Source organism: Drosophila mauritiana, chromosome 3R, assembly GCF_004382145.1.
Source record: "Drosophila mauritiana strain mau12 chromosome 3R, ASM438214v1, whole genome shotgun sequence".
Taxonomy (NCBI): Eukaryota; Metazoa; Arthropoda; class Insecta; order Diptera; family Drosophilidae; genus Drosophila; species Drosophila mauritiana.
The window spans coordinates 2,574,042-2,598,567 of record NC_046670.1 but is presented as its reverse complement, the minus strand read 5'-3'; the positions used below and the strand labels follow the sequence as shown (position 1 = coordinate 2,598,567).

The 24,526-nt window shown below is 43.4% G+C and overlaps 6 protein-coding genes across 22 annotated transcripts in view; 4 read left to right on the top strand and 2 right to left on the bottom strand.

Annotated features, from left to right (window-relative positions):
- The window catches only part of LOC117143938 (TLD domain-containing protein 2), a 61,980-nt gene extending 53,236 nt beyond the window's left edge, over nt 1-8,744 (top strand). For 11 of the 16 annotated variants that reach the window (XM_033308860.1, XM_033308858.1, XM_033308857.1 and 8 more), the window contains 4 exons: nt 6,659-6,780; nt 6,852-7,011; nt 7,390-7,559; nt 7,625-7,760. In XM_033308860.1, coding sequence (XP_033164751.1) covers nt 6,659-6,780; nt 6,852-7,011; nt 7,390-7,559; nt 7,625-7,760 — 588 coding nt within the window. Of the gene's footprint in view, nt 1-604; nt 674-2,064; nt 2,168-6,658; nt 6,781-6,851; nt 7,012-7,389; nt 7,560-7,624 lie in introns of those variants that run through there. The other 5 variants (XM_033308871.1, XM_033308870.1, XM_033308856.1 and 2 more) reach the window with 3 other exon arrangements.
- Nucleotides 3,924-6,083, top strand: LOC117143941. The gene has a single exon (XM_033308872.1). The coding sequence runs from the start codon at nt 4,144-4,146 to the stop codon at nt 5,827-5,829; it is 1,686 nt and encodes a 561-aa protein (XP_033164763.1). The 5' UTR covers nt 3,924-4,143; the 3' UTR covers nt 5,830-6,083.
- Nucleotides 8,745-11,816: 3,072 nt separating the features above from the next.
- LOC117143802 (C-type lectin 37Da-like) lies at nt 11,817-12,549 on the bottom strand. The gene is made up of 2 exons (XM_033308646.1): nt 12,439-12,549; nt 11,817-12,331 (listed from the first exon to the last, which is right to left on the bottom strand). The coding sequence occupies exons 1-2, from the start codon at nt 12,527-12,529 to the stop codon at nt 11,868-11,870; spliced, it is 555 nt and encodes a 184-aa protein (XP_033164537.1). The 5' UTR covers nt 12,530-12,549; the 3' UTR covers nt 11,817-11,867.
- A 597-nt stretch (nt 12,550-13,146) lies between these two features.
- On the bottom strand, nt 13,147-22,869 carry LOC117143408 (egl nine homolog 1). 2 transcript variants are annotated; one of them, XM_033308102.1, is made up of 5 exons: nt 21,780-22,869; nt 14,592-14,871; nt 14,421-14,501; nt 14,220-14,359; nt 13,147-14,160 (listed from the first exon to the last, which is right to left on the bottom strand). In XM_033308102.1, the coding sequence occupies exons 1-5, from the start codon at nt 22,352-22,354 to the stop codon at nt 13,782-13,784; spliced, it is 1,455 nt and encodes a 484-aa protein (XP_033163993.1). In that variant the 5' UTR covers nt 22,355-22,869; the 3' UTR covers nt 13,147-13,781. The 2 variants fall into 2 exon arrangements, with proteins under 2 accessions (XP_033163993.1, XP_033163994.1); XM_033308103.1 differs by lacking the exon at nt 21,780-22,869 and adding an exon at nt 15,988-16,679 and having other exon boundaries at nt 13,244-14,160.
- LOC117143410 (probable mitochondrial import inner membrane translocase subunit Tim17 4) lies at nt 20,653-21,619 on the top strand. The gene has a single exon (XM_033308104.1). It carries the CDS (start codon nt 20,759-20,761, stop codon nt 21,431-21,433), a length of 675 nt encoding a protein of 224 aa, XP_033163995.1. The 5' UTR covers nt 20,653-20,758; the 3' UTR covers nt 21,434-21,619.
- Nucleotides 22,870-23,262: 393 nt separating the features above from the next.
- Nucleotides 23,263-24,524, top strand: LOC117145098 (enolase-phosphatase E1). The gene is made up of 3 exons (XM_033310617.1): nt 23,263-23,698; nt 24,029-24,285; nt 24,348-24,524. Exons 1-3 carry the CDS (start codon nt 23,343-23,345, stop codon nt 24,503-24,505), a joined length of 771 nt encoding a protein of 256 aa, XP_033166508.1. The 5' UTR covers nt 23,263-23,342; the 3' UTR covers nt 24,506-24,524.
- Nucleotides 24,525-24,526: the final 2 nt, after the last annotated feature.

Here is a 24,526-nt window from a genome sequence, read left to right as displayed (position 1 = left end):
AGATAGATATTTCTCTGGATCTCATTTAATTATAATGCATGCATGATCTTCAATGCAAAAGTGCTTTACATACTGAGGTGTGGGAAATCTATCGGTCAGTAACAGAGAAAATGATAGTAAGTTTTAAAATTTTCCTAGTTGCAAATATAATACGAACTTCTTGGGTAGAGAAATGATAGGTTTCCATGCAAACATCTGTAGTTGTTTGCACTCACAGAGCACAAAGTTGATTGTTAGGAGTTCTCATGTGCGATTCATTACCATACCTTTGCTTCGCACCTCTGCCAAGCCAAGCCTCTCACACACCTTAATTACCACCCAATCCCTCCGCCAGTCCAAAGCAAAAACCCACTACCCCTTGCCATTTAAGCCAAGAATTCATCGCCCGTATATGCCTTTGCATACCTATTACCTTTGTGCCATGCCTGCTGTTCTTTGTTTTAGCCCCTTTGTTTTGCCGGCTCTTTCGCGGCTATCGGGTCTCAATACCCGTTTGCCCAGTAAGCTCTTTTCTGTAGCTGCTCTTCGCCTTTTGCTGCTTTTACCTCTTTTTGTTTTGGGGCCGGTTCTGTGGATTTGCCTGTCTGGCACACACTTTTCAATATTTCGGGCCAGAAAACCAGTTGATGCATAGCCGTTGCTGAATATGTTCGCCGCCGTTCCTCCAGCCAAAGTACGCGGTCTTTATAGTTCTATATGTTCTGCAAGTTAAATAGGTTAATAAGAAAGTAAACAAAGCATACCTAAACAGATATTATATAAGAATTGTAAATCGAATGGTGCTTCGTACATGATCAGAATACCCAATTCTCTATTTGACTAAATAGTCAAATGGTGCCAAAATATAGTGACAAGATATTGAAAGATAATGATCGTGCCAACACAGGGACAGCCTAATACGATAGTCTCCCTTTCACAAGAAGCGATGGAAATAACTTCAAGGCTCCTGCCAGCCAGTCAATTTCAACGCGCTCTTAACTAATTATTAAAAACAGATAGCTGGTAATAGAACTATCTTATCTACATCGCAGAGAAAACGAAAACAAATTGCAAATCTTGTTGTGCATATAATTCTGGTCAACTGAAACTCAAACCTGTGTCGTGACTGAATTGCCGAGGGAAACTCCCTTGGGAATTATTTTCTTCCCTGGCCGATTGTGTTTACGACTCTTGACTAAACAGGAGATTGTAAACATTAATCGCTTGCACATATGTACATATATGACGACCATATAGATCTTATCCGGAGCGCTACCGATTCTGGGATGCAAGCAAAGTGGGTTGCAATGATTTCCAGCAAACATCGTAAAGATAACTAGTTTAAAGGTTTTAAATTTACGTTCCTAATATTTGAACGGACTTATCAGGCCAATGTTGGCTAAAAGTAACAAAATAACTAATAATAAACTAAACCAATTATGCGTAAGTTCATCGCAGTGCAGATTAAGCCGTGAGTTCTCATTTTATGAAGTCAAATTGGAGTTGGTGTAAGGCCAACAACTGATTTAGCACAATTTTTAGACCGATTGAAAACTATAAACTAAGCGAAAGTTTTGCGTTTGATATGAAAGAATCCAACGTGAGCAGTTTGTCCCCGTCTGCTATTTTTAATATATTTTATTTAAATCGCTACTCCGATCTCGGAAAGCACAAACCCGATATAAGCCCTCTCTGCGTATTTATAATAAGTATAATATACCTGGCTCTCTGTTTCGCCGAGCAAACTCACGACTTGAGCTGAGTTAATTTGAGCGAGCGGCAAATAAATATATTTTCGCTGGCGGCCAATAAAAACCCTGGGTCTGAATCCGCGGGCAGTTGGCTTTTGAACGCGCTACCCCAAAGTCGGTCAAGTCGGCGGAGTTGATCTCCACAGCATCTGTGTTCCTCCAGAGCAACGAACGATAAAGATTCTGATACCGATACGGGTTCTGATACTGATTCTGCCTCACATTCACATTCAGATTGTGATCAACAATTGTGTCGAGCACGTGCCCAAGTGGCGTATACTTGATATTGCGCATACGCCACCTGCGCCGTCGCGTGTGTAAAAACTGTGTGTGGGCAGAAGAAATTCAAAACCACTCAATTGAAAGTGACAACAAAGTCAGTGCCACACTAAATGAAGATGTGCGAACTAATTGTCAGCCATGGACTCGACCGCGAGGTAAAAACATCATTGGTGCGGCCACGAACACATGACTCATGTGATTTCCCAGCTGTTCAATATGGTTTTTCATTAATTTCTAAAGAGTTCATTTTACGCTCAACATTTGAGCCCAACTCAGGCTTAACTGAGCTCGTGCTTTGAAGTGCTGGGCAAATATATATAAGCCTATATGCGATGTACCAGCCCGACTGTCATTGACGTTTGACTTTGGCTCTCTCCTTCAAAAACACGCTCTGATCTGCGACTGACTGCTGACCCTCGTTGAAGTGCGTTAAAAATCGCATTTTATTTTATTGCGGAGTCTGTGAAATTGCGTTCTGTTTTTTAATTGTCCTCTGAAAATCGCTGTCACGCCTCAATTACTGCACTCTTTTGTTCCCATTGAGTCGTCGCAAAAAACGGCGCATACATGTATGAAATTGGCGCTGTCTGGTGATCAAAATGACTTTCCGATCTGTTTCACTGACCCAAATTGATTCGTATGTATTGCCATTCAGATCTCTCGACCTTTCAGGCGGCTTAGCCAGCTATCGGCGACTATCTGATTTTATCGCAGATTTCATATCAGACTAATTGCCGGCAAGGCCGTCTAACGTAGTCGAGATTGCTCGGAAGTTCCTTGCTAATTCAATTTGGATTGCACCCTAGTGTTTCGACACTCGATGGCGTATCAAAGTCATGGCGCAATACTCGCTGAGCGCCACTCAGGGGTTCTTCAACTCGAGTGGTGGCGAAAAGCTAATCAATCATCCGCAGATTATCAAGATTTAATCAAACCACCAACTGCGACGCCGAATTGCATACGACTTCGCTGCTGTTGTGATATAAGCGGTGTAGTATTTTGCGAGCTGGTTTTGTTTTTGGGCCTTATCACGACTTGCTAATGGCTGAATCACGGCCGCCAAAGACCGAGAGTCGGCGAGAGGCTGCCTTGAATTTCAGATGGTTTCGGGAATGCGAATGATCTCACATCTGAATGGCAGCAGGTGTTGGTGGTTGGTAACCGAACTGTGTGGGTGCTGTCTGAAGACTCCCATCCTAACCATCAGCAGTAGCATTGCTACGTGTGTGCGAAACTTATGCAAATGCCTGAAATGAGGGAGCGCTTATTTCGGTAATTCATACTCGATCACCACGAACACAAATAGCACAATCATTGACGTCACTAGCGAAATGTTCACACGCTGGCAAAGGCGACATTGTCACACCCAGCACAGTGTACTATATTAGGTAAAAACAAAGTCCGCACGTAAAATTAGTCAGTGCTCCGAAGTGAATTTCACATGAAGGTGGTGTAGCTTTTCTGCTATCAATCGATGGCAGCATAAACAGCTTTGCGCGATCAGAAACTGAGATTTCTGGCAGATTAGATTGCATTGAACTTAAATAAGGGGACACTAGCACCAGGTTTTCGACAGTTCTCTTAAGAAGCCCCAATCAATCGGTTGCCCATCATGGGATTGCACGAAAAGCTGCGAATGTTTCACCATCATCACAGGAGTCCCTGCCAGCGAATTTTAGGGGTGAGCTTGGGGAATCTAGAAGATGGTTCTCTTTTGCTATAATTGCTATAATTTTGAAATTTCCGCATATATAATCATGGCAAATAAAAGGCGATTATTGGAAACGAAGAATGAGGTTCTACGACTTACATTTGGGTGTTCCAAAAAAGCATTTGCATGCTGTGGTAAGCACTTATCTAAAAAAAGGTTTTCCAAATTATTTCCGATCAAGCAGTCGTTGTCCCTGCATTCGTCCCTTTTCATATGGAGATTCGCTGAGCACTTTCATTTCGTTGCCAGTCGTTGTTTTATTTCGTTTCGTACAGAGCTCTCCAAAATAGAAAATTCGAATTTTTTCTGTGTTTTGTTAGTCTTGCGAGTCCGTGAAATCGATTTCTTTAGTCCGTGAAGAAACGTGCTTCGTTTTCGCAGGTTTTTGCTAAATTGTTCGTGTATCCGTTGGTTCACATTATGAGTACCCATCAGTATAGCCTGGGGAGGCTGGCCCGCCGAGGCTTCAGCCTGCGGATGAATACGCTGGCCGGCACACTGCAAAGGCATTACCACCCCCGGAGCAGGCCATGTTTGCCCCAGAGCGTGGGCCAGGTGGGCGAAAGGTCCAAGCCAGCGTTGAAGCCCTACGACTTCCACCGAAACCGGGTGCGTAAGTTTGCCGGGGAGAGGAAGACGCTGGTCGACCGGGTGCGGGGCATGGGCCCCAGCCTGGGACATGCCAAGTTGGTGCCCCCAAAGGTGTACGGCAAGGCGCGGCTGTTCTCCTCCGAAAGCACCCTCTGCAGTCGCTTGCAGCATCTGGAAAAGCAGGAGAACGAGGAGTATTCCGGCCGGGAGGCCCAGCCGACGCACACAGCCTCATTGTCGGCCACCCAGCAGCGGTACAATCAGGCCGCAGGAATCGGCAAGGGCATGGCCATGCAGACGGCCAAAGATATCAGCCAGTCCATCCAGGAGGAGCTGATGGTGGTGGACGCCGACACGCGCGACATGCTTACCTGCGATACCAGTCGCAAGGCGCTGCGCGACTACCACGACCACATGGCCAAGCGGTCGAAGAACTCTGTCGATCCCATGCAGGGTTGGAAGCATCCGAAGAACCTCAAGTATCTCTCCTATATCCCGGCCGAGAGCAGTACCAGTAGCCCAGCAGCCCAACCCGACGATGAAGCCCAACGGCAGATGAGGCCACGTCGCCGCCAGATGGTCATGTCACATGCCGTTCGCAATTTCGACGCCCTAGCCAATCCCCCGCTTCAGCTCGGCACCGGACCCAAGTACGAGATGTATACCTCCAATGCCAAGGAGATGTTCTCGGAGCATCGCAGCGAGCTGCGTCCGCAGACAAGTTGGCACAAGCCAAAGCCAGCCGCCGAGGACAAGCCCGAGGATCAGCTTATGGACGTGTCGATGGTCCGACCAGAGCGTCCGGATATCACTGTGGCCAGGCGCCTCTGGAAGAACGAGGAGGACGCACCCGAGCCGGATTCGTGGTACGAGCAGCCCAAAGCAGAGCGCGAATTCTTAAAGCAGACCTTCCTCGGCGGAGCCAAGAGTCGCCGGAAGCTGGGACAGTCCCAGTTGGAGGAACTCCACCACGAGTCGTCGGACAATGCGGCCCAGATTAGTGCCTCCCAGCAGGTGATTAACCAGAAGTACGCCGCCTTCCGCAGGTCGGTAAAGGGAAATCAGAAGCAAATTGTAGAGTCAGTGAATCCGACGCCGCAGCTCAAGCCTCATCAAAGGACCTTTCCGGAGCCCCGGGACAAGCGCAGAAGGCGTGGAACTTCAAACCAGGCCGTCGAACGACAAGCTGCACCACGGTTTTATGCGGGGAACAGCCCACCAGCTGCGGAAGATGAGGATGATAAGGGGGACTCCAGAGAGTCCAATTGGCCATCGCCCAGTAACTCGGTGCTCCCGTCATCCTCGCGTAGCGAGTCACGCCTTCAAACGGAGCACAGGGCACGTGGGCAGGGTGTCATGGGCGAGAGGCGAGCTCCCAAGAACTCGATGGAAACTGAAACCGCCGCAGAGGACAGCGATATCGCTATGCCGCCAAGTTACAAGAAGGAGTCGGCCGTCCAACGCCTGGGAAAAGCTTCTTCCAGGCACAACAGCCGCGCCTTCAACAGCTACTGAGTCTCCCAGTCCTATCGTAATTGTGAGGTCGTGACCTGACCTCTGCCTTCTGAAAGTCCACTCTAATCCCGAATCCATGGTCATTATTCTCCCGGTGGTACAAAAGAAACTTTCACATTTAGTGTCTAAATCCCTTAATGTCAACCAAATTGCGGCCTGGAAATCCTGCTGGCTAAGTGTAGTATTATAATCGCAAAACGAAAGTAATTTAAATAAAACCTATTACAGTTGCGAACAAAAAAATGCAATGGTGGGAATATATACATATATATATAGATCTGTTCTATTTATGGTAGATAATGGTCGGTTCTAACAACATCTTCTCTTGATTGAACTTGGTTGGGCTCTGTAGGGGCATTATGGTATGGAACCGGTCGGTTCCTTTTTCACAAGCACATCTTTCAGCATTGTAAAATATACATCCTACCTCGTGTAATTGTGTTCTCTCTTTTCTCTTACTTTTGTTCACTCAGCTAGTGCCTTGGCATCGGCGAGCCGTTTTGATTTGTAGTTCGATTTTTTAACCACTACAAGAGACACCCACAAAGTCGGCAGACTCAGAAAACTAGCACTGCACTCCAAGTATTAAAGTATATTACGTTCAATTGAAAACCCAACAACCAAAGCAAAGCACCGAACTCGAAATGCTAAATCCCACAAACCCCTTTCCAAAAAACAGCAGAAACGTATTTGAATATATTTTAGATATGTAATTTAATTTTGATTTGGAATTGATTACATGTTTCACTACTAGATTATGTTTAATAGTTGTACATTCATGTCTTGCATCTTATGCTAATATCTGCTGTTTTCATCAATCGTCCTCCAGGTGCTGTCAATGAGCACAGATGAATATCGCAAGACCTCGCTCTTTGCCACCGGTTCCTTCGACCTGGACTTCCCCATACCAGACCTGATCGGCAAGACAGAAATCCTCACAGAGGAGCATCGGTAAGTAGTGCAGTGCCTTTAATGGACCCTTTGATTGAATCTTAGCTAATGATGGTTTTTCTGCTCGACAGCGAGAAGCTCTGCTCACATCTGCCGGCTAGAGCCGAGGGATACTCCTGGTCCCTGATCTTCAGCACCTCACAACATGGTTTCGCCCTTAACTCCCTGTACCGCAAAATGGCGCGTCTGGAGAGTCCAGTTCTGATTGTCATTGAGGATACGGAGCACAACGTAAGTTGAATCTCACCTTAAGAACGAACGATTCAATATCATTGAGTCGCGCAGTTAAAAGATTATTAGATCTTAATTGAATGGGTAAAACTAGTATTTGTCTTTCGCTTTGAGAAGGCTATTGAACTGCACACATATTTCATTAAATATATGACTGATTTTCTTGCCACTTTGTTTCCTTTTTAATAAAATACAATTAGTCTTTATTTGATTATTAAGTCTAAAGTAGTAATTAGACGAATTCAGTTTTTACCTTTTGAATGCATCAATTAGCAGCGTTTTAAGCTCAAGCTAAGTGCAGTGAAGATAAGAGCAATTAAGAAATGTTACGCAAATTGTTTTATAAAATTGCACTAATGCTTGTTTAATCTCGTGTAGGTATTTGGTGCCCTCACCTCCTGCTCACTGCATGTGTCGGATCACTTTTACGGCACCGGTGAGTCCCTGCTCTACAAGTTTAACCCCAGCTTCAAGGTGTTCCATTGGACTGGCGAGAATATGTACTTCATCAAAGGCAACATGGAGAGCCTTTCGATTGGCGCTGGAGAGTGAGTTTGATGCACTTGATGCGCGCACCTGGCACTTGCTAATTTGTGCTTCAATCTATTTTCAGCGGTCGTTTTGGCCTGTGGCTGGATGGTGACCTGAACCAGGGACGATCGCAGCAGTGCAGCACATACGGCAATGAGCCTCTGGCGCCACAAGAAGACTTTGTTATCAAAACACTCGAATGCTGGGCATTTGTTTAAGTGAATTTCTGTTGTCGACAACAAACATATTTAAGGATGGGAGCGAGGGCCTCCTGCCGACCTATCTATTTAATTAACTATATGTACTTGTACTAAAAACCAACAACCTGAGAAAGATGTCAAAAGCTGGTGTGCGTCCAAGGATCCTCCCTTCGGAACGGTCCACACAGCCCGAACCCCGAAACACTTGAATACACCAACACCACCACATGAAGATGGTTTTGAAGGGATCTGATCTGAAGAAAAATGCTTGTGAAAACTCGGTTCTCGGAAGCAACTGCGAGTTAGCTATGCGTTGGAACGTATTAATTATTTAGTTTTTATATCATATATTATTAAACAAAAGCAACTAAATTATGTGTTAGACTTAAACAAAACAAAACAGAACATGAGAAAACCCAAGAAACAGACTAGCGACACGGAAACTTAAGCGAAAACAATTGAGGATAACATTTGAGGTCATCACATATCTCCATGAAAAACATGGCACACGCATACACCCACACACGCCCACATGAAAACACACATTTGATTATAAACACCAAATTGTGAGAAGAGACATATAGAAAAAAGGCAGGTTTTTATCATTTATCGTGTCAGTTCCCTTGATTGATTTCAGTTTGAATTTAGTTTCGATTGTTTGAGTTACTAGAGTTATTTGAGAACATTGTGAAAAGCGAAGCGAGCTGAGAGATGAGAAAAATAAAAAGAATGTCGATATAATTTTTAGTGCAAAAGTGCTGATTGCAAGTAAAACTAAAGCGAAGATAACTTTAAACCATTTGACTTTTATGTATATGTAAAGAAGGAGCCGCGAAGAGCTGAGAGCGAGCGTTTTATTTTTAGTTTTACACGATATACATACATACATATATTTAATTACGATTACTTTAATGCTAATGATGTTGACTTTTATGCAATTATACTAAAACAAAAACAGAAACAACACCAGAATGAAATACACAATATAATACAACCAAACTGGCCAAACAGAGGTTTTACTTCCTCCCCCGCACCCAGCAAATGGGGTTCCCAATTGATCGTTTCAAGATAATTGTATCCTAGGTGTGTTATTCGCTGAGCTATAAGGGTGCTTGCTATAAGGCACCTTTGTTTTGTAGTTGTAAGTTCTCTTCGCAGATATCGCTCACACCCACATACATACATACATATGTACACACACACAGATACTTCCGCAGCAGAATCAGACGAGCGGTGGCTGGTTGCTGGTGGAAAAGGTTTTGAGGAAATCAAACCAACAAACTTAAATGGCTTTATATCCCTTTTGAGATACAATTTCAGTATGATTAAAATAAATGAAATATATACATATATGTATACACATACGCTAATATATAAATGTACAATGGTAGAAACGAATATAGGTATATGTAAGTGTAATTTTTGTAGTGTATTTGCGCCCCAAAAAAAAACAAAGCCCCGGGCTCCCCTAAATCTAGCTCCCCCCAATCGATTGTATTGTGACCCCCAGAATTCCCCACAAATCTTACGGCCACGCAGGCGACTCAGAAACATATTCTAAATATTCAAATACACACGAGACGCTGGGAGATAGATACATTTCAGAGAACAAACGAAACGAAACAAAATTGCTGATATTTTACACAGAACCGAGTTCGAAACTAACAAAAAGTAAGGTATTAAAAATATTTCATTTCATCGGAGTTCAAGTTTTTACTGGTTTAAAAGTGAAACAAAGTCACGAAACAACGCACACGAGCCAACAAAAATAAATTGTGAAATTATAAAGAGATTGAAGATATTAAATGTAAAGATAATCCCAAACCGAAACCCAGAGAATCATCTAAGCATGCAACACTTTAGAGAAATTTAGCTGAAAATTTGCACGCACCCCAGCCCTAAAAATGGAAATATACATATGAAAATTAAAAAAGTGGTGAACGACGGCGACTCACGCCAGTGGAAGATGTTTTAGATGTTATTTAAACGACCTTGACCGACAATTTTTGTGTAGTTTGCATGCCTGACCACACACACACCCACTAAACTTCATCCCTCTAAGGATGTTATATAAGCCCCTCCCTAAGCACGCATTAAACCAGATCCAAATCAAGTTGAATCCCTGTTGTATTGTGAAAACGAAAGACTTTCTTTTGAGGACTTTTGGGAGCAAAAGCTATGATAACCGGAAACCGAAAGATCGTTTAGCTTTGAAATCACTTCAACTACACGCGAACTTCATTCAAAAACTTGAGACCAAAATACGTTTACTACAAAATATGGCATGCGACAACTCTACGACTATGGTTGTAGCATTATCGATAGGTATACCGCAGAATAGTTTGTTGACAACCAGTCAATTATGTCCCAAACAAAACTCACACACGCGAGCTAAAAGCTTAGTTAATATACTTACATAGGTATATGAAGTCAAGAAGTGTTTATTTCCGTAGACTATGAAACTATGTTGTTGAATTCGTAGCTATTTTGTTGTGCGTTGAGCAGTTATGAAGTGCATATCCATAGCCATATGGAGCCGAAATTAATGGAGATAATTTTATATTGTAACTTCTGTCAATTAAATTGTAGACTGGTGCATATACCAAGCGAAACAGCGTAACATATGCCGCACATACATACATACATGTGTATAGTTGTTGCAGCAGGCACTTGTTTAAGCCATCAATGCATGATTCATTGATGACGAACTATAGTTCTGCTCCCCCAAGTTTTGTTGTGCGTTCAATAAGTGCTTAGTATTGGTGTAATATGTAATTCAGGCAGACATACATAAGTACCCAGATGTATTTCACGGCCAGTTAATCAGTTAGTGTGCAATTATCCCAGCCCATGAGTACTTTTTGCACTCAGTGTCCGCATTTCCAGTGCGCTTGCCCATTACAGTGTTGAGTAGTTTGCAAACGTTTCTAGTTGTTGTGCACTGAAAATAAACACAATGTAATTCGCACAATTCGCGGCAGATATTCGGCCAGGCGCGTCAGATATGCATACAGTATACATACATACATATGTACACCCCTTAGATATAGATTTGCGATTGTTAGGAGCTGAAGACGACCTCCGCTTTTTCAGTTCCACCCTGTAGAATGCTGATTGTAGAACAACCGCGCGATTGTATAAACTCCACTTAGAAGAGAGCACCACTCTATCTATCCAGGCCACAACTAAAGGTCCATGCCACATGCCACATGTGTTAAGTGGGGACTGGACGAGAGGGAGGATTTTACAAAGGATATAGACAGATCGGAAGATTGAGGACGTTGAGATGTGGATGCAGCAGGTGGTTTATTTTTCTACCGACAGATTGCAAGCAATTGAGAACATAGTTGATTACTAGACGAACAGCAGCCATTACCTAAGTCGTGTGTATATATACGAGAGGCATATATCTACCTAAATGCATACATATATAGTATATATATATATTTTTGGAAAGCGAATCTAGTGTGTCTCGATGATATCGGCTAGCTGTATTCAGGTCGCGGCCAAGTACTAAGCATATTTGCAAGGATAGTGATCAGAGTAAATGTTAAAACTAATTCGAGAGTTCGAAAGTTCGCCTTGGTTGTTTGGTTTGAATGGAATGCATTCGTTGCTCTTTGGTTATTCTAAACACATTATATAACAGATAACGGATTAATTCGTGTGTGCAACTTGTATCGTACCTATTATATTGCATTCCAACAAAAGCAAACTCAATAAGAACAAAAACACATGAGCAGAACGCAAGAGAATATATATAAATATATCCTATATGTAAATGTAAAGTCATTACAAAAATGAACAACTTTTCTGAAAAATAAAATGTATATTCAAATATCAACTTTGTGTTCACTTTTGAAGATATCTGCGTTGGATTCACTGCGCGTTCATTTCCCTATCACAATTTTTATTTGTGTAGCTTATTTCGATGAACTCTCTAAAGGGATTCCATCATTCAAGTAAGTTTGGTAAGTAAATATATAAGGGTTTCAATATATACTGACCAAAAGGAGGACCACTTCTGCTCCCAATCATTAAAGTGAAGTTGAAGAGTCTAAATTCCACAATCCATCTCTCTATCCAACTGACGTCAAATGAATTTATTAGATGCTTTAATTTGGTCTACTTCCACAAGACAATGGAAACAGTTTCCTGTTTCGCCTCACAAACATATTTAAATAGGCTTTTGGCGTTGTTACAGGGTCGATCATTCAGCTGAATATCCTTTGAGTATCCGTAAATGTATCCCAAGTGTATACAATGCTCATTTCCTCCGGCATTGTCGGGTTGTTTGGGTGCCCAGCGATTGATGTTTATAGGCGTGGCATCGGTAAACCAATTGTGGGTTCCCCGTTTTCCCAGATCATTTCCAGACGTCCAATGCTCCGAGCGATCTCCCTTGTTTTTTAGGTAGCCAGTCACAGCGTCGAACTCTTCGGCCGTTTCGAAGGTCACCAGTTCGGATCCCAACTTGCGACAGTTCTCATAGGCGACGTACCAATTTACTTTGTCCTGTCCGAAGTTGTAGTAGCCGTCATCAATCCTTATAAAGGGGGTCGAGTTAACAGCCAAGTTATGTGGGTTTCCTTAGAACATAGTTAAGAGATCCGATAGAATATATTTCGGATGAGTAAATAATTAGATAATAATCAATTAATTATAGAGTTATTACTGGCTTGTGTTCATTACTTACCAGAAATCACAAATGTTGTGTACTTCTCTTTGGCCCTCCCAAGGCTCAAATAAGTCAGAAACAAAATTAAATTGACGAAGATCTTCTGCATGCTGGAGCAAACTGATTTCACAGGCAAAATCCCCGCTTATATATACGCTCCTCCTGTATCAGATACAATATGGTATGGTAGTAATTAAGTGTACGACCTAATTGCAATGCTAAAATTAGAAGTTCCATCCCAGAGTTGAACTCAAAGCCATTTCACCGAACAGATAAAATTTGCCAATAAGTGTGTATCTCATAAGATACAAGGGTCGCCATAAATAAAGGTAACATTTATCAAATTTGGGATATCTGATCGACTCCCTTTTGAAGAAGTTTGAAAAGTCGCAATAAGCCATACAGAATTGTGACTTTTGAAACCGTGTCACTTAATCAAGAATCAAAATATTTTCTTTGATAAAAATACCAGACTATTGCTTAATTGTTAGCATTCCAGAATCACAGAACAAACTGCTCTTCCTTTATAGTCTAGCATACCTACAGGCAAAAAATTGAACAAAATATTTCAGAGACATCTTTTCGGCGGTGTATGTATGTACATATGTACATTTCGTCAAAACAACCAGATTAAAAAAATATTAGTAACTTTAGGCTGTGTACCAAGTAAAACCGCTTAAAATCCATCTCTCTACAACCACAAAATTGTAGGCCACACGTAATTCATCAGCTCAGGCTTTTGTTTAATATAAAAAATATACATCGAATATGTAGATATGTCATAAATATACATATTTCATGATTTACAGATAACAAGAGAACGTATTTCGGACAAACATTTATTTCCGTTTGTTATTAGATGTAAACGATATCAAAAAGATGTCTAACAAGATGCATGAGAGTCGACAGATTGAGTGTTAGCCAGTAACCGCGTTTGCTCACGATTAACTGGCTTGTTAAATAATTTTGAGATAATATGCAATGAGCGTCGCGACAGTTGCTTATGTTATTGAATCTAGTTAACTTCTCTTTAGGTATAATACTTTGGCAGCCAAAAACTAAGAATGAGCTAGGCAAAAGGTCCTGACAAAGATGCAACAAACTAAAATTAATAAACAACCAACTCGGACGCTGACATGGCAGTAAGCTAATGGTTAATGCGAGAATGACTAAGGGTACGACTTAGAGACTAAACTAGAAGGCTTAACGACTAAAGGAGCTTTGATTAACTTTCGCAATGCGGGCTTGGGCTGCCGCCCGTCCGAAGCTATAAATAGTTTTTAACTAGCTTTATACATGTGTGTTTGGTTGGAAATAATTTACACTTTTTGGTTGCCCTATAGCTGCGCTGCCGGCTTGGGTTACGTGCATATTTCGCTGCTGGTGGCGCAGGAATTACTCGAAACATTGGCGTTCAGCGCTCCCGTTCCCGTGGACATGCTAGCCGGCAGACTGGATGCGGATGAAGCTGGTGCTGCGGGTGGTGTGGTGGTGGAGTCTGGTTCAGCCTGTTGGGCTTGGGCTTGAGCTGCGAGATTGTTCGTCTTGCTGTTTTCCAGTTTGGCCCTAATAAGGGCCTCCTCGCGCTCCTTGGCATCGAAGTACCAGACGGTGATGGCATAGCGGGTACGGTGAGCGGGCTGCACTTCGTGGGGATTCCGAATGTCAGACCAGAAGAATATCAGGCGATCAAACTTGGGCTCAATATCCGCCACTGTGGTTCCGGGTGTTGGCCGAATTCTGTTCGTGCAATAAAGTTAGATTGATTTTCATAGCACAGGTATGTTTATTAAACCTACCGCAGAATGCCGCCACTTTCCCGCGCATCCCAGTTGATATTCAGGTAGTATATGGCCGTTATAACACGGCCATCCTTTTGGGGATTGTCCACATGCATGACGTAGTGAGTTCCCGATCCGGGATAACAGGCGACCATTGCCTAAGATTAAGGAGTCATATGTTAACATAATCCCAAAGGTATTTCCTCCGCAAACGCTTACCCTCGTGCGCTCCCTGATGTGGTAGTTGCCCAAGATGCCATTATCCTTCATCGTGTTGACACGATACACCACAGAGTCAATCTGAAAGGAACAATTAGGTTAGACTTTCTAACTAAAGTCAGCACAAGTAGGTTAGGGACCATAAAAGTATTTCTCTTGTACGTTGCTCACCTGATTGGTCAGATACCAGACATTGCTGCAACCCGGCTCATTGCCACCAACCCACTTGATCTTGTCGCCTCGGATCTTGTCGCCACGCACCGCGGGTGCATCGGGCGTCTGGTTGGTCACCACTTGGCCATCTTGGAAGGCTCCTGCGTTGTACATGCTTCGAACCTCGTTGAGGATCTTCAGGCCCGTCTCCATGCCCAGGAAGTCGTCCACCACGGACAGACCATACTGGTTCATGTCGCTGATGATGTTGCGGCACAGATCCTCATAGCGGCGCTCACTGCGGAAAATCAGAAGGGAAAAAAAGATCTTAGGTCAATTACGTTCCCTTTTAGTCGACAGAAAATATATAGACCTTTCAAGGCCGTTAATCTGTAATTGAATTGGAGATGCCGATGTGAGTGAGGTCACCTTGGGGAAACCCCTGCATCTAATTAATGTAGACGCTTTTCCTCGCTATTTTTAGCACAAAAGTTCGATTGCGCTTAAGCTTTTTTACAGGCGTTTGAGCAACGGGTACTGCGATGCATACAATTTTACGACTTTTTTATGATCCACCCATAAAACCAATATTTTCATACATGTCGGTGGTTCCCAGTCACGTAGGCCACCCAGAACTCAACTGGCCCAGACGATCGCGAAATTCTGGATAAGCAACGCAAAGCTACACATTGCGAAAAAATATAAAACAGAGATGAAACATTTCGCACAAGTTCACAGGCGCCATTCAAAGTCATAAAGTCAAATCGTTGTCGCAAAAATACAAATATTACTGACACGTGCCACGCTGTCGATAGAATTCCCAGAATGGGATGGGAAGAACTATCTGCAGACAACGCAGGAAAGCAAATTCGCTACCACCAACATATTAATATACGAATTCAAAATCAACGACTGTCTAAAGATTAAGATACACGAAAGACGACATTGAAGACCACAAACCGAAACTGTTAACCGGTTTTATTGACATTCGCAGTGCCCAAGTTAATGCAAATCATAATTCACAGATTATAAGAGGTGTGAAATCCAGAAGAGAAAATAGTTCATATTCAGCCCGAAAAATAACTATTCCAAAAAAAGGTTTTGACCTTTGATTGGAATGCATTACCCGTCAATCAAAACGAATCCAACACCTAAAATGATGTTCATTATTGAACAAGTTTAAAGGAATTTTAAAAAATACAATGAGATTTGTATTGTAATAGCAACATCGTTTCAAAAGCCCCTTAACTTCAACCTTTTTAAAATGTAAATGAGATTACCCAAGGGTAAAAAATATTCATATCCTTCACTGTTATGTGGACACTCTTAATTTTCTCTTTAGATTTCCTTAATTATAGCCTCATTTTACATTTTTTCCTTGGGAACTTTAATTCAGTATTCAAAAGATCATTACCGCTTGTCCAAAAGTTCCCGAAAGTATTGTTCAGCATTGGCAGGATGTGCCGAGTGTTTGAAAAAGTTTTTGTAGTCCGTGGTCGTGGAGGTTATCATTTTGCCTTGATTAGTCAGCTTGCTTCTCACTGTTATCACAAAAGCTCTATACTCTTGAGACACCTTTAAGGCTGAAGTCCTTTTCTTTGTATCTCCACGGAGTTATCAGTTGTTGTTGTGCAGAGAAAGGGTGAATTAAGTTCTTGGCATTTGAATTGTTCCAGGATCCCTTTTTAGATACCCTGAATTGGTTGGTTACTGTTCTAGGGAGATGAAGGGTTCTCAAACGACTCCTCCCGAAATTCACGCACAACTGAAGAAAGTTTTTAATTTGCCGCGAGTTTTATGCGAACGTGAGCCTCGATTACAAGAGGGAAAGAGTGCGAGTGCACACCGGCGGTAATATTATATCGTATATCGGTGTAATTGTGTTGGTGGGCAGGTACGTATTATTGCAGTTTGCATTTGTTGGGGCCAGCTGCCTATATATTTCACTTTTCGCTTTGTTTCACTGGCAGATGTTTGTTTTGATTTGGCTTTGTTTTTGCACAGTTAGTCACGTTTGTTTATCACTCGGCTTCAGTTAACTAATTTAAGTGAAATGTGAAGCAGCTGAATCGAACCGCACTCGTCGCCGTTCGTTTTCCGAATGCGGCTGCAGAGCAGGTCGCTCTCGCTCGGTACCGTTGGTTACGAAAGAGAGAGAGGCAGAGCGTTTTGAGAGCAGGTGAAAACAATCTAGCTATTTTATGGTCAAAACTATATTATAAGTGCTCGAATTGTGGTGTGTTAGTCGAACATGTCGTTAACGTTTCACGAATTGAATTGACATGTATGACATTAGGTATTTAAAACTCAGTTTAAAATGAGCTAAGGTGAGCTGTACATTTATCCCGTATTTGTAAGTTACTATATTGGGCATTTTTGTAATTGTATTGCAATGCATATGCAAACATTGGGGATACAGAATACAATCATTTAATACGATAACATCAAGATCGTAGAAAAGGTTTAGTTTGGTCCTAAAATTGGAGTTCGTTTGCTGTATCCAAATTTTTCTAGCTATTTTCCGTCCGCCTCTCAAATCCGTTCATCACTATCTCAGAGAGTCCATGAAACTACGAGTGAATGAGAAAACTGGGGGCCTGGGAAGCAGCTAAAGAATCGAAGGAAAAGCAGCCGCTAAAGGCGATAAGCAGCACCTTGGTAGGTGTGAGCAAATAATGAAAAATAAGGAAAATACGTACATATGTAGGTAAAAGGCAGCTGCAGATAGCGAAAATCCGAGCTGAACGTGCAATTTAGGGGCACGGTTCCACGAAGCGGGAGGAAGCTACTCGTTCCGCTTGCCCTTCAAGAGAGTTCAAACACTCTCTGCCAAACCAAAGCAAATGCAAGCGGAAAAGCGGGGAAAAGCGGAGGCAAACAATAAGGCAGAAAGACAAGCGCAACAATCGTCACGTAGCCCAGCACACACACCAATGCGCAATTGGCACACGCACATGCGAGCGACCCACACAAACGCAAGGAAGCCACACGCACAGGCGTTAATGCGATAGCCAAGTGAGTCAGAAAGAGATGGTCGCCAGCGAAGGGAGTGTGAGTAGGTCAGCGATACTGTAGATATTTAAATTGTTTAATACAAGTATCTGCTAAAAATGCGTTGAAGAAACACTAAGAAAGATGAGCCACAAACGGCGGAAGCACGCGGAAGCTAGGCGAATGTGCGAACCACAGAATTGGGTCAACGGCCCAGTTCAAAGTCGCCGCCAAACAACGTGCACGCAGAGAAATCGGGGAGACTTTTCAAAGCGCCATTAAAATAATGAAACATCCCAGAAATCTGTCTAACATTCTGTAACCAATATACATATGTATAATAAATCAGTCATGGAATTAGTAACGAAAAATATCAAAAGTATCTTATGGGATAGGAATAAAGGTCATTCTATATTCTATTCATTATTTGGCTATATCCTTGGGCTAGACTTAACAATAAGTTACCCCCTGCGCGCTAAGTGCATCATGCATGCTGTCTCACTCACACAACCCAGTTCTGAAGCACAATGGCCAATAAACTAAACTGATTTCTTTTAGTGCAAACATGTTTCCGTTTACATTGTAATGATCGATTGGCGCTCTTTTCGTCTGTGATGTATTACGTGCGACAACGGCGACTGCGGCACGTGTACCACACCAACTCGCAGCCCTTTTGGTGGGCGGAGAACCAGCTGGGCGAGGGGCGTGGCCACGCACACGCACTGAGTGGCAGTCGACCTTGGTGACGTGCGTCTGCCTACGTAGCTCGCATTGGGTTCGAGATCCATCGCTGGGAGTTTACACCGATGAAGGGGACCACCACAGACATGGGATGGGTTTCCACCAAATTGGAAGTTGAACCTTCAAGGAAATCTGAAGGAAATGTAGCTAAAAATATTTTTAAACAAAATACCATCGTAATAGTTGGAACATTGATTGAAGTTCCCAACTTTGATCTGAGTAAACTTGATTGGATTTAATATGGAAAACACTTTCTCTGCCTTCAAAACTACATTAAACATCCAAGTTCGGAAGTGAAGAAGACTGTGAGGTGAACGCACTCTGGCTAAATCTTAAGCAAATGAAAAATCAAAAAGTCGCAAAGCAAACCATCCGCGAATGGATTGAATGCATACTTCTTATCAATATTGCTGATTGACATTGGCATTCGGTGGCGAGAAGATGCGGTTTTTTGGCTTTTGCTGTTCATCGAGTTTTGCGCAACCGTATTGTTTGTTTTTCCCAGCGAGTTGCTTGACACATTTACTTTAGCACATTTCTAAACAACGCCGGAATTTTGCAAGCCCCTGGCAATGAGATCACGTCGGGCCGCCGACTGCGCTAATTGTTTGATAAAGAACAACACATCCCGCCGAAGATTGAAATCTCGGAGCTAAGGCAAACGCTAAACTCTGATAACACGATTTGAACGATACGCTTGCGTATTCCCGGCACGTAGGCAAAACGCTCCGGACCTCCCTGCCGAACGGACCACCCACCCACTCGGGGCGATAAGAAGGTAGAAAAAAGCGGCTACACTGCACCTGACAAAATCGATTTGCAACAGTAACCAAGAAGAATGAAGGCTTTTATTTGGATACAAGTAGAAAGAAAATATCATAACTTTCGGGTGGGAAATTACCTGAAATTACCATATGTTGCATTTATTGGCAACAACTGCCCATCAAAGAACATAAATATTTCACTGCACAGTGTGGTCGATGATGACTCAGCCGGATTGGCTGAAAGCTAAAATTACGAACAAATTTCTATGTGCTCCGAAGTGTGCGGTTCATGTTTGTTGTATTCGTTAATGCCGGTGTGCAAAGCAAAATAAATAAGCGAGTATCAAAGATTTGGACGCAACAAACTGCGCAACAGAATAATTACAGAGACAGCACCTCCGTCCGGAAGAATGCGACTCCGGCTGCGATTGCAGGTGCTATCAGGTCGGGCATGGGCGCCATATGCACTATGCGACCGGGCACGTAACGTAATGCCGAAGGTAAATACTCGGACTCGAGAGGTGACATCTCGGAGCAGAATGTTAACAATCCGGAGACAACCAAATCGCAGGGCAATTACAATTCTCATCTCACAAAACGATGAGTTGAATGGAAAAACAAACTGTTTCTATTTTTAAACTTTTACGTCTGAGAATATCGGACCGCATATATAGTATGTGCTCATATCAATCTAAAACCAACACCAAGCCTTCTAAAGAGTCCTTTCCTAGTTCCCAATTGGATGGGAAGCTTTACCTTGAACACCTGTAACACTTCAACAGCAGCAGTTCTAAAAGGAGTCATGATTTGGCAAATACTCTCAATCATCCACCCAAGCGATCTAAGCCGATTGTGAAAGTTTTAAACCAATTTAGATGATCCAGCAGTGCTATTCAATGTTCTGATTTGCGTTATAGGACCTTTTGCGGGGTAACTAGTATAAGCTTTATATCAACAACCAATAAATTAGGTGCGAAGAAGCTTGATGATCGCGAAAACCATAAACTTCAACGCCATATAAACGATATGTCATCAGCTGTGTCATGTTCTGCTGTTGATTCGTGCGGCTTCTCAGGAGTGGGCACGTAACCGCTTATCGTAATTGACTTGGTGTGCAAGTGAAGACGCTGGGGGGCTACGAGCAGGAGGATGCACATAGTGGGGCCTAATCGGGGCTATATATTTCGCTCCGGCACTGTTTCCACAAACTGCAAACGCAACTTCAAGTGCGCGGTCGGCTGGCTAATCGGGGTGCTTGGTTCAGTCACATTTAATAACTAGTTATCAGGTGAAATCATGGCTGATCAAATTCAAGATAAGCTGCCACCAAAACGTAGAAGAAACTTGAAAAGCTATTCTACCGAGCCATTTGAATGTTTTCAATAAGATATTGAAAATAAGTAATCAATATCTTAATAGCCATTTCCTTATGCAAGCGATTGTTTTTGCTCGATCTCTGTATATTTTACATAATTTATAGGACCATCGGTAAATATTATTTATCTAGTTAGAACGGACCTAAAAGTCGTAAGGTAAAATTCTCAAAGTTATGTATAAACCATAAACACACGCTTTCAATCAAAGGCCAGATTGGTCAAAAGCTGATAGCACATATTCGCAAAACAAGGAAAGTTCACTACAAATTAAGTTTTGATTTAATTACGGAGTCTTTGGGTCAGTGTCCAGAACATGGAGTACAATCGCCAGCCGTGTCCCATCAGGATTGTAGAGGATTGCGGGTGCGCCTTTATGATGGGCACCATGGGAGGATCGTTGTTCCAGTACCTGAAGGGATTCCGAAACGCTCCGTCCGGTCTTCGACGTGGCTTGTACGGCGGTATAGAATCGGTGAGGTTGCGGACACCGGCCATAGCCGGCAGCTTTGCCATTTGGGGCGCCACCTTCAGCACGGTAGACTGCGTCATGGTCTCGTACCGCCAGAGGGAGGATTCCTGGAACGCGATTGTTAGCGGAGCGGCCACTGGCGGGATTTTAGCCGCCCGGAATGGAATTCGAGCCATGGCCAACAGTGCCTTTGTGGGCTGCCTTGTTTTGGCCATGCTCGAGGGAGCTGGAGCAGCAGTGGCCACGATTCATGCATCGGATGGAGGAGTCAAAGCAGAGGAGGGCCTAATCACTGTTGACCAGCAAATGCAGAGACCCCAGTGGGAGACAGCCGTTGCTGATTCGAACCTAACTGGGGCGGAGTTCGAGCGGGTGTTGGATGAATGTCGGGCATACAGGGCACACAACAAGATGCAGCAGCCCATGCGTTCGGATGCAGTGGAGGGTAAGGGACTGGGGCAACTGATGAAGCCAATTCGCTCGTTGGTCGATCTGGTAAAGCTGGCCGAAATCGTCTGATAGTTTACGCAGAAAGGCTTCTGTTTTGAGTCAACCACCCATGCTTCTTCCAAATTAAGTGTTACTTCGATATTCAGCGTTAATCTTATATTATTTTTTAAAGCCCAGTAGGTACTCGGTATGATTTTATATCTCATGGAGAATATTTTCCATCTTCAATAAAAGATCAGCTGGTATTTGATTGCATCTAACATAATACTATTGCACTGTGCAGCATCAAAAGAGGTTCTAAGAAAAATATATTTATTTTAGGGTGCCACCAGTAGTAGTATTATAAAATTTAAATATATGTTTTAGCCTAAAACTGCTGAAACTGAATCATCTGACCTGTCCACTGACGACCTACCTTCCTGATCCCATGAAGCTGGCATCCGCCAGACCGATTTGATAGCTGGAGCTCTTTTCGCCATGATGGTGATGATGCTGGTGCTGCTGCTGCCTTTGACCCGCTTCCGTTTCCGCGGCTGCCGCCTTCTCTTGGCTGCCCGGCTGCCCGAGGAGATTCAGCAGGTTGTCTACCTCGGCGGGCCAACTCTGCGCCTGGTGGGCAGGCGTCATCATCTGGGCGGTGGAGCAGTTGGCGCCGGCGCCGCTGCCTTCCAGATTGGCAGATGCCACAGCTTGTTGCAGTTGCTGGATCTGCTGCCGCTGCTGCTGCTGCTGGAGTTGCTGCTGCTTGTTGTTGTTGCTGCTGTTGAGCTTTTGGCGGGTCAGGAGGCGGCACTCGGTGCGGTGGTCGGGCCAATGGAGATGCTGGTGGGCGGGGGAGCAGTAGTAGACGGCCTTGCACTTGGCGCAGCGCAGCAGCTGCTGCTGAGTGCCGCAGATGGAGCAGCGCGGCGGGTCCATGGCCGATTTGGATGCGGAGTGGGAGCCGGAATGGCTTGCTGAATCCCTGACCTTTCCGCGACCCCTGCTCATTGCATTTTGCGGGAGAGGAGAGCCGAAGGCGACGACCGATTTTAACCTTGACTGCTCTCCCAGCGTTTTTTACCCCACCTCACCTTCGCCAAATGAGGCAATCACACACACACACGCTCGCAGATTATGGCTATTTGTTATCAATGCGAATTACGGCACTCGGACGTTTTAGCCAACATTTCACTTGAGTCCGCTTGTGCTTATTTTAATCACGTAGGCCACCGAATTTGCCAAATAAACAAAAAAACGCACATACAACGCACACACACAGACGCACGGGCAGCTATATGTGCGTTGTTGTTGGGTTTTCCTGCGAGTTTTCTGGCTTGTAAGGCGTTTTAGGCTTGCAACTAATCACTCTATGAACTGTTTTATACCCTGCCTTGAGCTCTATTAAGCCCCTTGTTTATAAAAAACGCGTGAACTGTGCAAAAAAAGGGAAAATTCTTAACTCAGCACTAAAATTTCTATTTGATAGCGATGGGCGTCGACCGATACTTGGCGTGCAACGATTGACCTGCACTCGTTGTACAGCACTGTTCCCGGATGGCAATCGGTATCGATAACTCAACGAGCCAACGCTAGTGGTGATAATTTTATACTGACACTTAAATATTAACGGTAATTAAAGCTATTTGTTTCATTATTATTATTTAGTAGCTTTAATATTTAATTACACAAACTTAGGAAACAAAAAGCTATTAAGAAACTCAATTAACTCAAAACGGCCATTAACCTCATAACCCCATAAGAATTACCTCAATACAACTTCAGTCGATCGCTTATCAATTAAGCAGGGTCTCTAAGAATGGCAAATACCTTTATCGTTTTTTCCAATACATTAATTTATAAATATTTAAGTGATCGCGTCGTTTTCCCATCGATAGTCGACAGCACGATGTGCCATCTCTATTATCAAAACCAAACAGATGCTGGGCGGAAAATCAACTGGGTTACTCGTGATAACTTAATACCAGTGATAAGCGCCATGTCGTCCGGTGAACGAGTGGCCAAAGCGGTGCTGGTGGACATCGAGGGCACCACCACTTCGATTAGCTTTGTGCACGATGTCCTGTTTCCCTACGCCAAGCAGAATGTGGAGAAGTTTCTGAGGGATTTCTGGAAAGAAGATGATATAAAGCACATTGTCCAGGATCTGCAGCAAATGCCCAAGTTTGCGGACTACAAGGCCCTGCTAAGTGCTCCTCCCACAGAAGTAGATGTAGAACTGATTGCAGGCTTTGTGCGCTATCTAATTGATCAGGATCTGAAGGTCACGCCAATGAAAACGCTGCAGGGCTTGATTTGGGCGCAGGGCTACGCTAATGGAGAGCTGAAGGGCCAGTAAGTTCCCCCATGATCATTCAATATTTCCTATCATGGCCATATGAGTTTCACAATCTGAACTCTAGGAGGTTATCAAAGAAAAGGCTACTTAACGTATGTTTCCAAAAATAATTGGCGTGTCTTTCTAAGATCAAAATATAAAGCCTGGGAATTTTTGAAATATTCATGCCATGTACATGGAATTCTCCGTGCGGAAATATTTAACTTTTTTGAGTTTTATAGTTAGCAGAAAACATTCAATATTTGTAATATAGTAACAAAAAGTACAACGCAACTACTTTTTGTTAATGATAAATATGCTTTCGTGTTCTATTAATTATTAATTAGTGTATATGAAGATGTCCCTGCCGCTTTTGAGGCTTGGCGTGCTGCTGGCCTCCGGATTGCAGTCTACTCCAGCGGCAGTGTGGCTGCCCAAAAGCTAATATTCGGGCATAGTTTGGCCGGGAACCTGCAGCCGCACTTGAGTGCTTATTTCGACACCCACGTGGGCCACAAACAGGAACAGCAATCCTATGAAAACATTGCCAAGGAATTGAAGGAGGACCCGAAGGAGATACTCTTTCTCACGGATATTCCAGGAGGTGAGTGGCTCATTCACACGAATACCCATTCCTAGCATAATTAACACAAAATTATATTTTAGAAGCGGCCGCCGCCCGCTCTGCTGGTTTGCAAGCCATAATTCTGCAGCGTCCTGGAAACGCCGCCTTAGCAGACGATCAAAAAGCTAGCTTCGAGTTGATTCCGGACTTTAAACCACTTCACAACCTGAAACTGCCGATTAATAAATCCCAGGCTTAGGTCATTCCAAAAAAGTATACA

Coding starts and splice junctions, on each gene's coding strand:
- LOC117145098 (XM_033310617.1), top strand. CDS start 23,343: ATGTCGTCCGGTGAACGAGTGGCCAAAGCGGTGCTGGTGGACATCGAG. Junction 23,699..24,028: donor AATGGAGAGCTGAAGGGCCA/GTAAGTTCCCCC, acceptor ATTATTAATTAG/TGTATATGAAGATGTCCCTG. Junction 24,286..24,347: donor TCTCACGGATATTCCAGGAG/GTGAGTGGCTCA, acceptor ATTATATTTTAG/AAGCGGCCGCCGCCCGCTCT.
- LOC117143408 (XM_033308102.1), bottom strand. CDS start 22,354: ATGAGCAGGGGTCGCGGAAAGGTCAGGGATTCAGCAAGCCATTCCGGC. Junction 14,872..21,779: donor AGCTTCATGGGATCAGGAAG/GTAGGTCGTCAG, acceptor GATTTTCCGCAG/TGAGCGCCGCTATGAGGATC. Junction 14,161..14,219: donor GAAAGTGGCGGCATTCTGCG/GTAGGTTTAATA, acceptor TTGCACGAACAG/AATTCGGCCAACACCCGGAA.
- LOC117143802 (XM_033308646.1), bottom strand. CDS start 12,529: ATGCAGAAGATCTTCGTCAATTTAATTTTGTTTCTGACTTATTTGAGC. Junction 12,332..12,438: donor CACAACATTTGTGATTTCTG/GTAAGTAATGAA, acceptor CTATGTTCTAAG/GAAACCCACATAACTTGGCT.
- LOC117143941 (XM_033308872.1), top strand. CDS start 4,144: ATGAGTACCCATCAGTATAGCCTGGGGAGGCTGGCCCGCCGAGGCTTC.
- LOC117143410 (XM_033308104.1), top strand. CDS start 20,759: ATGGAGTACAATCGCCAGCCGTGTCCCATCAGGATTGTAGAGGATTGC.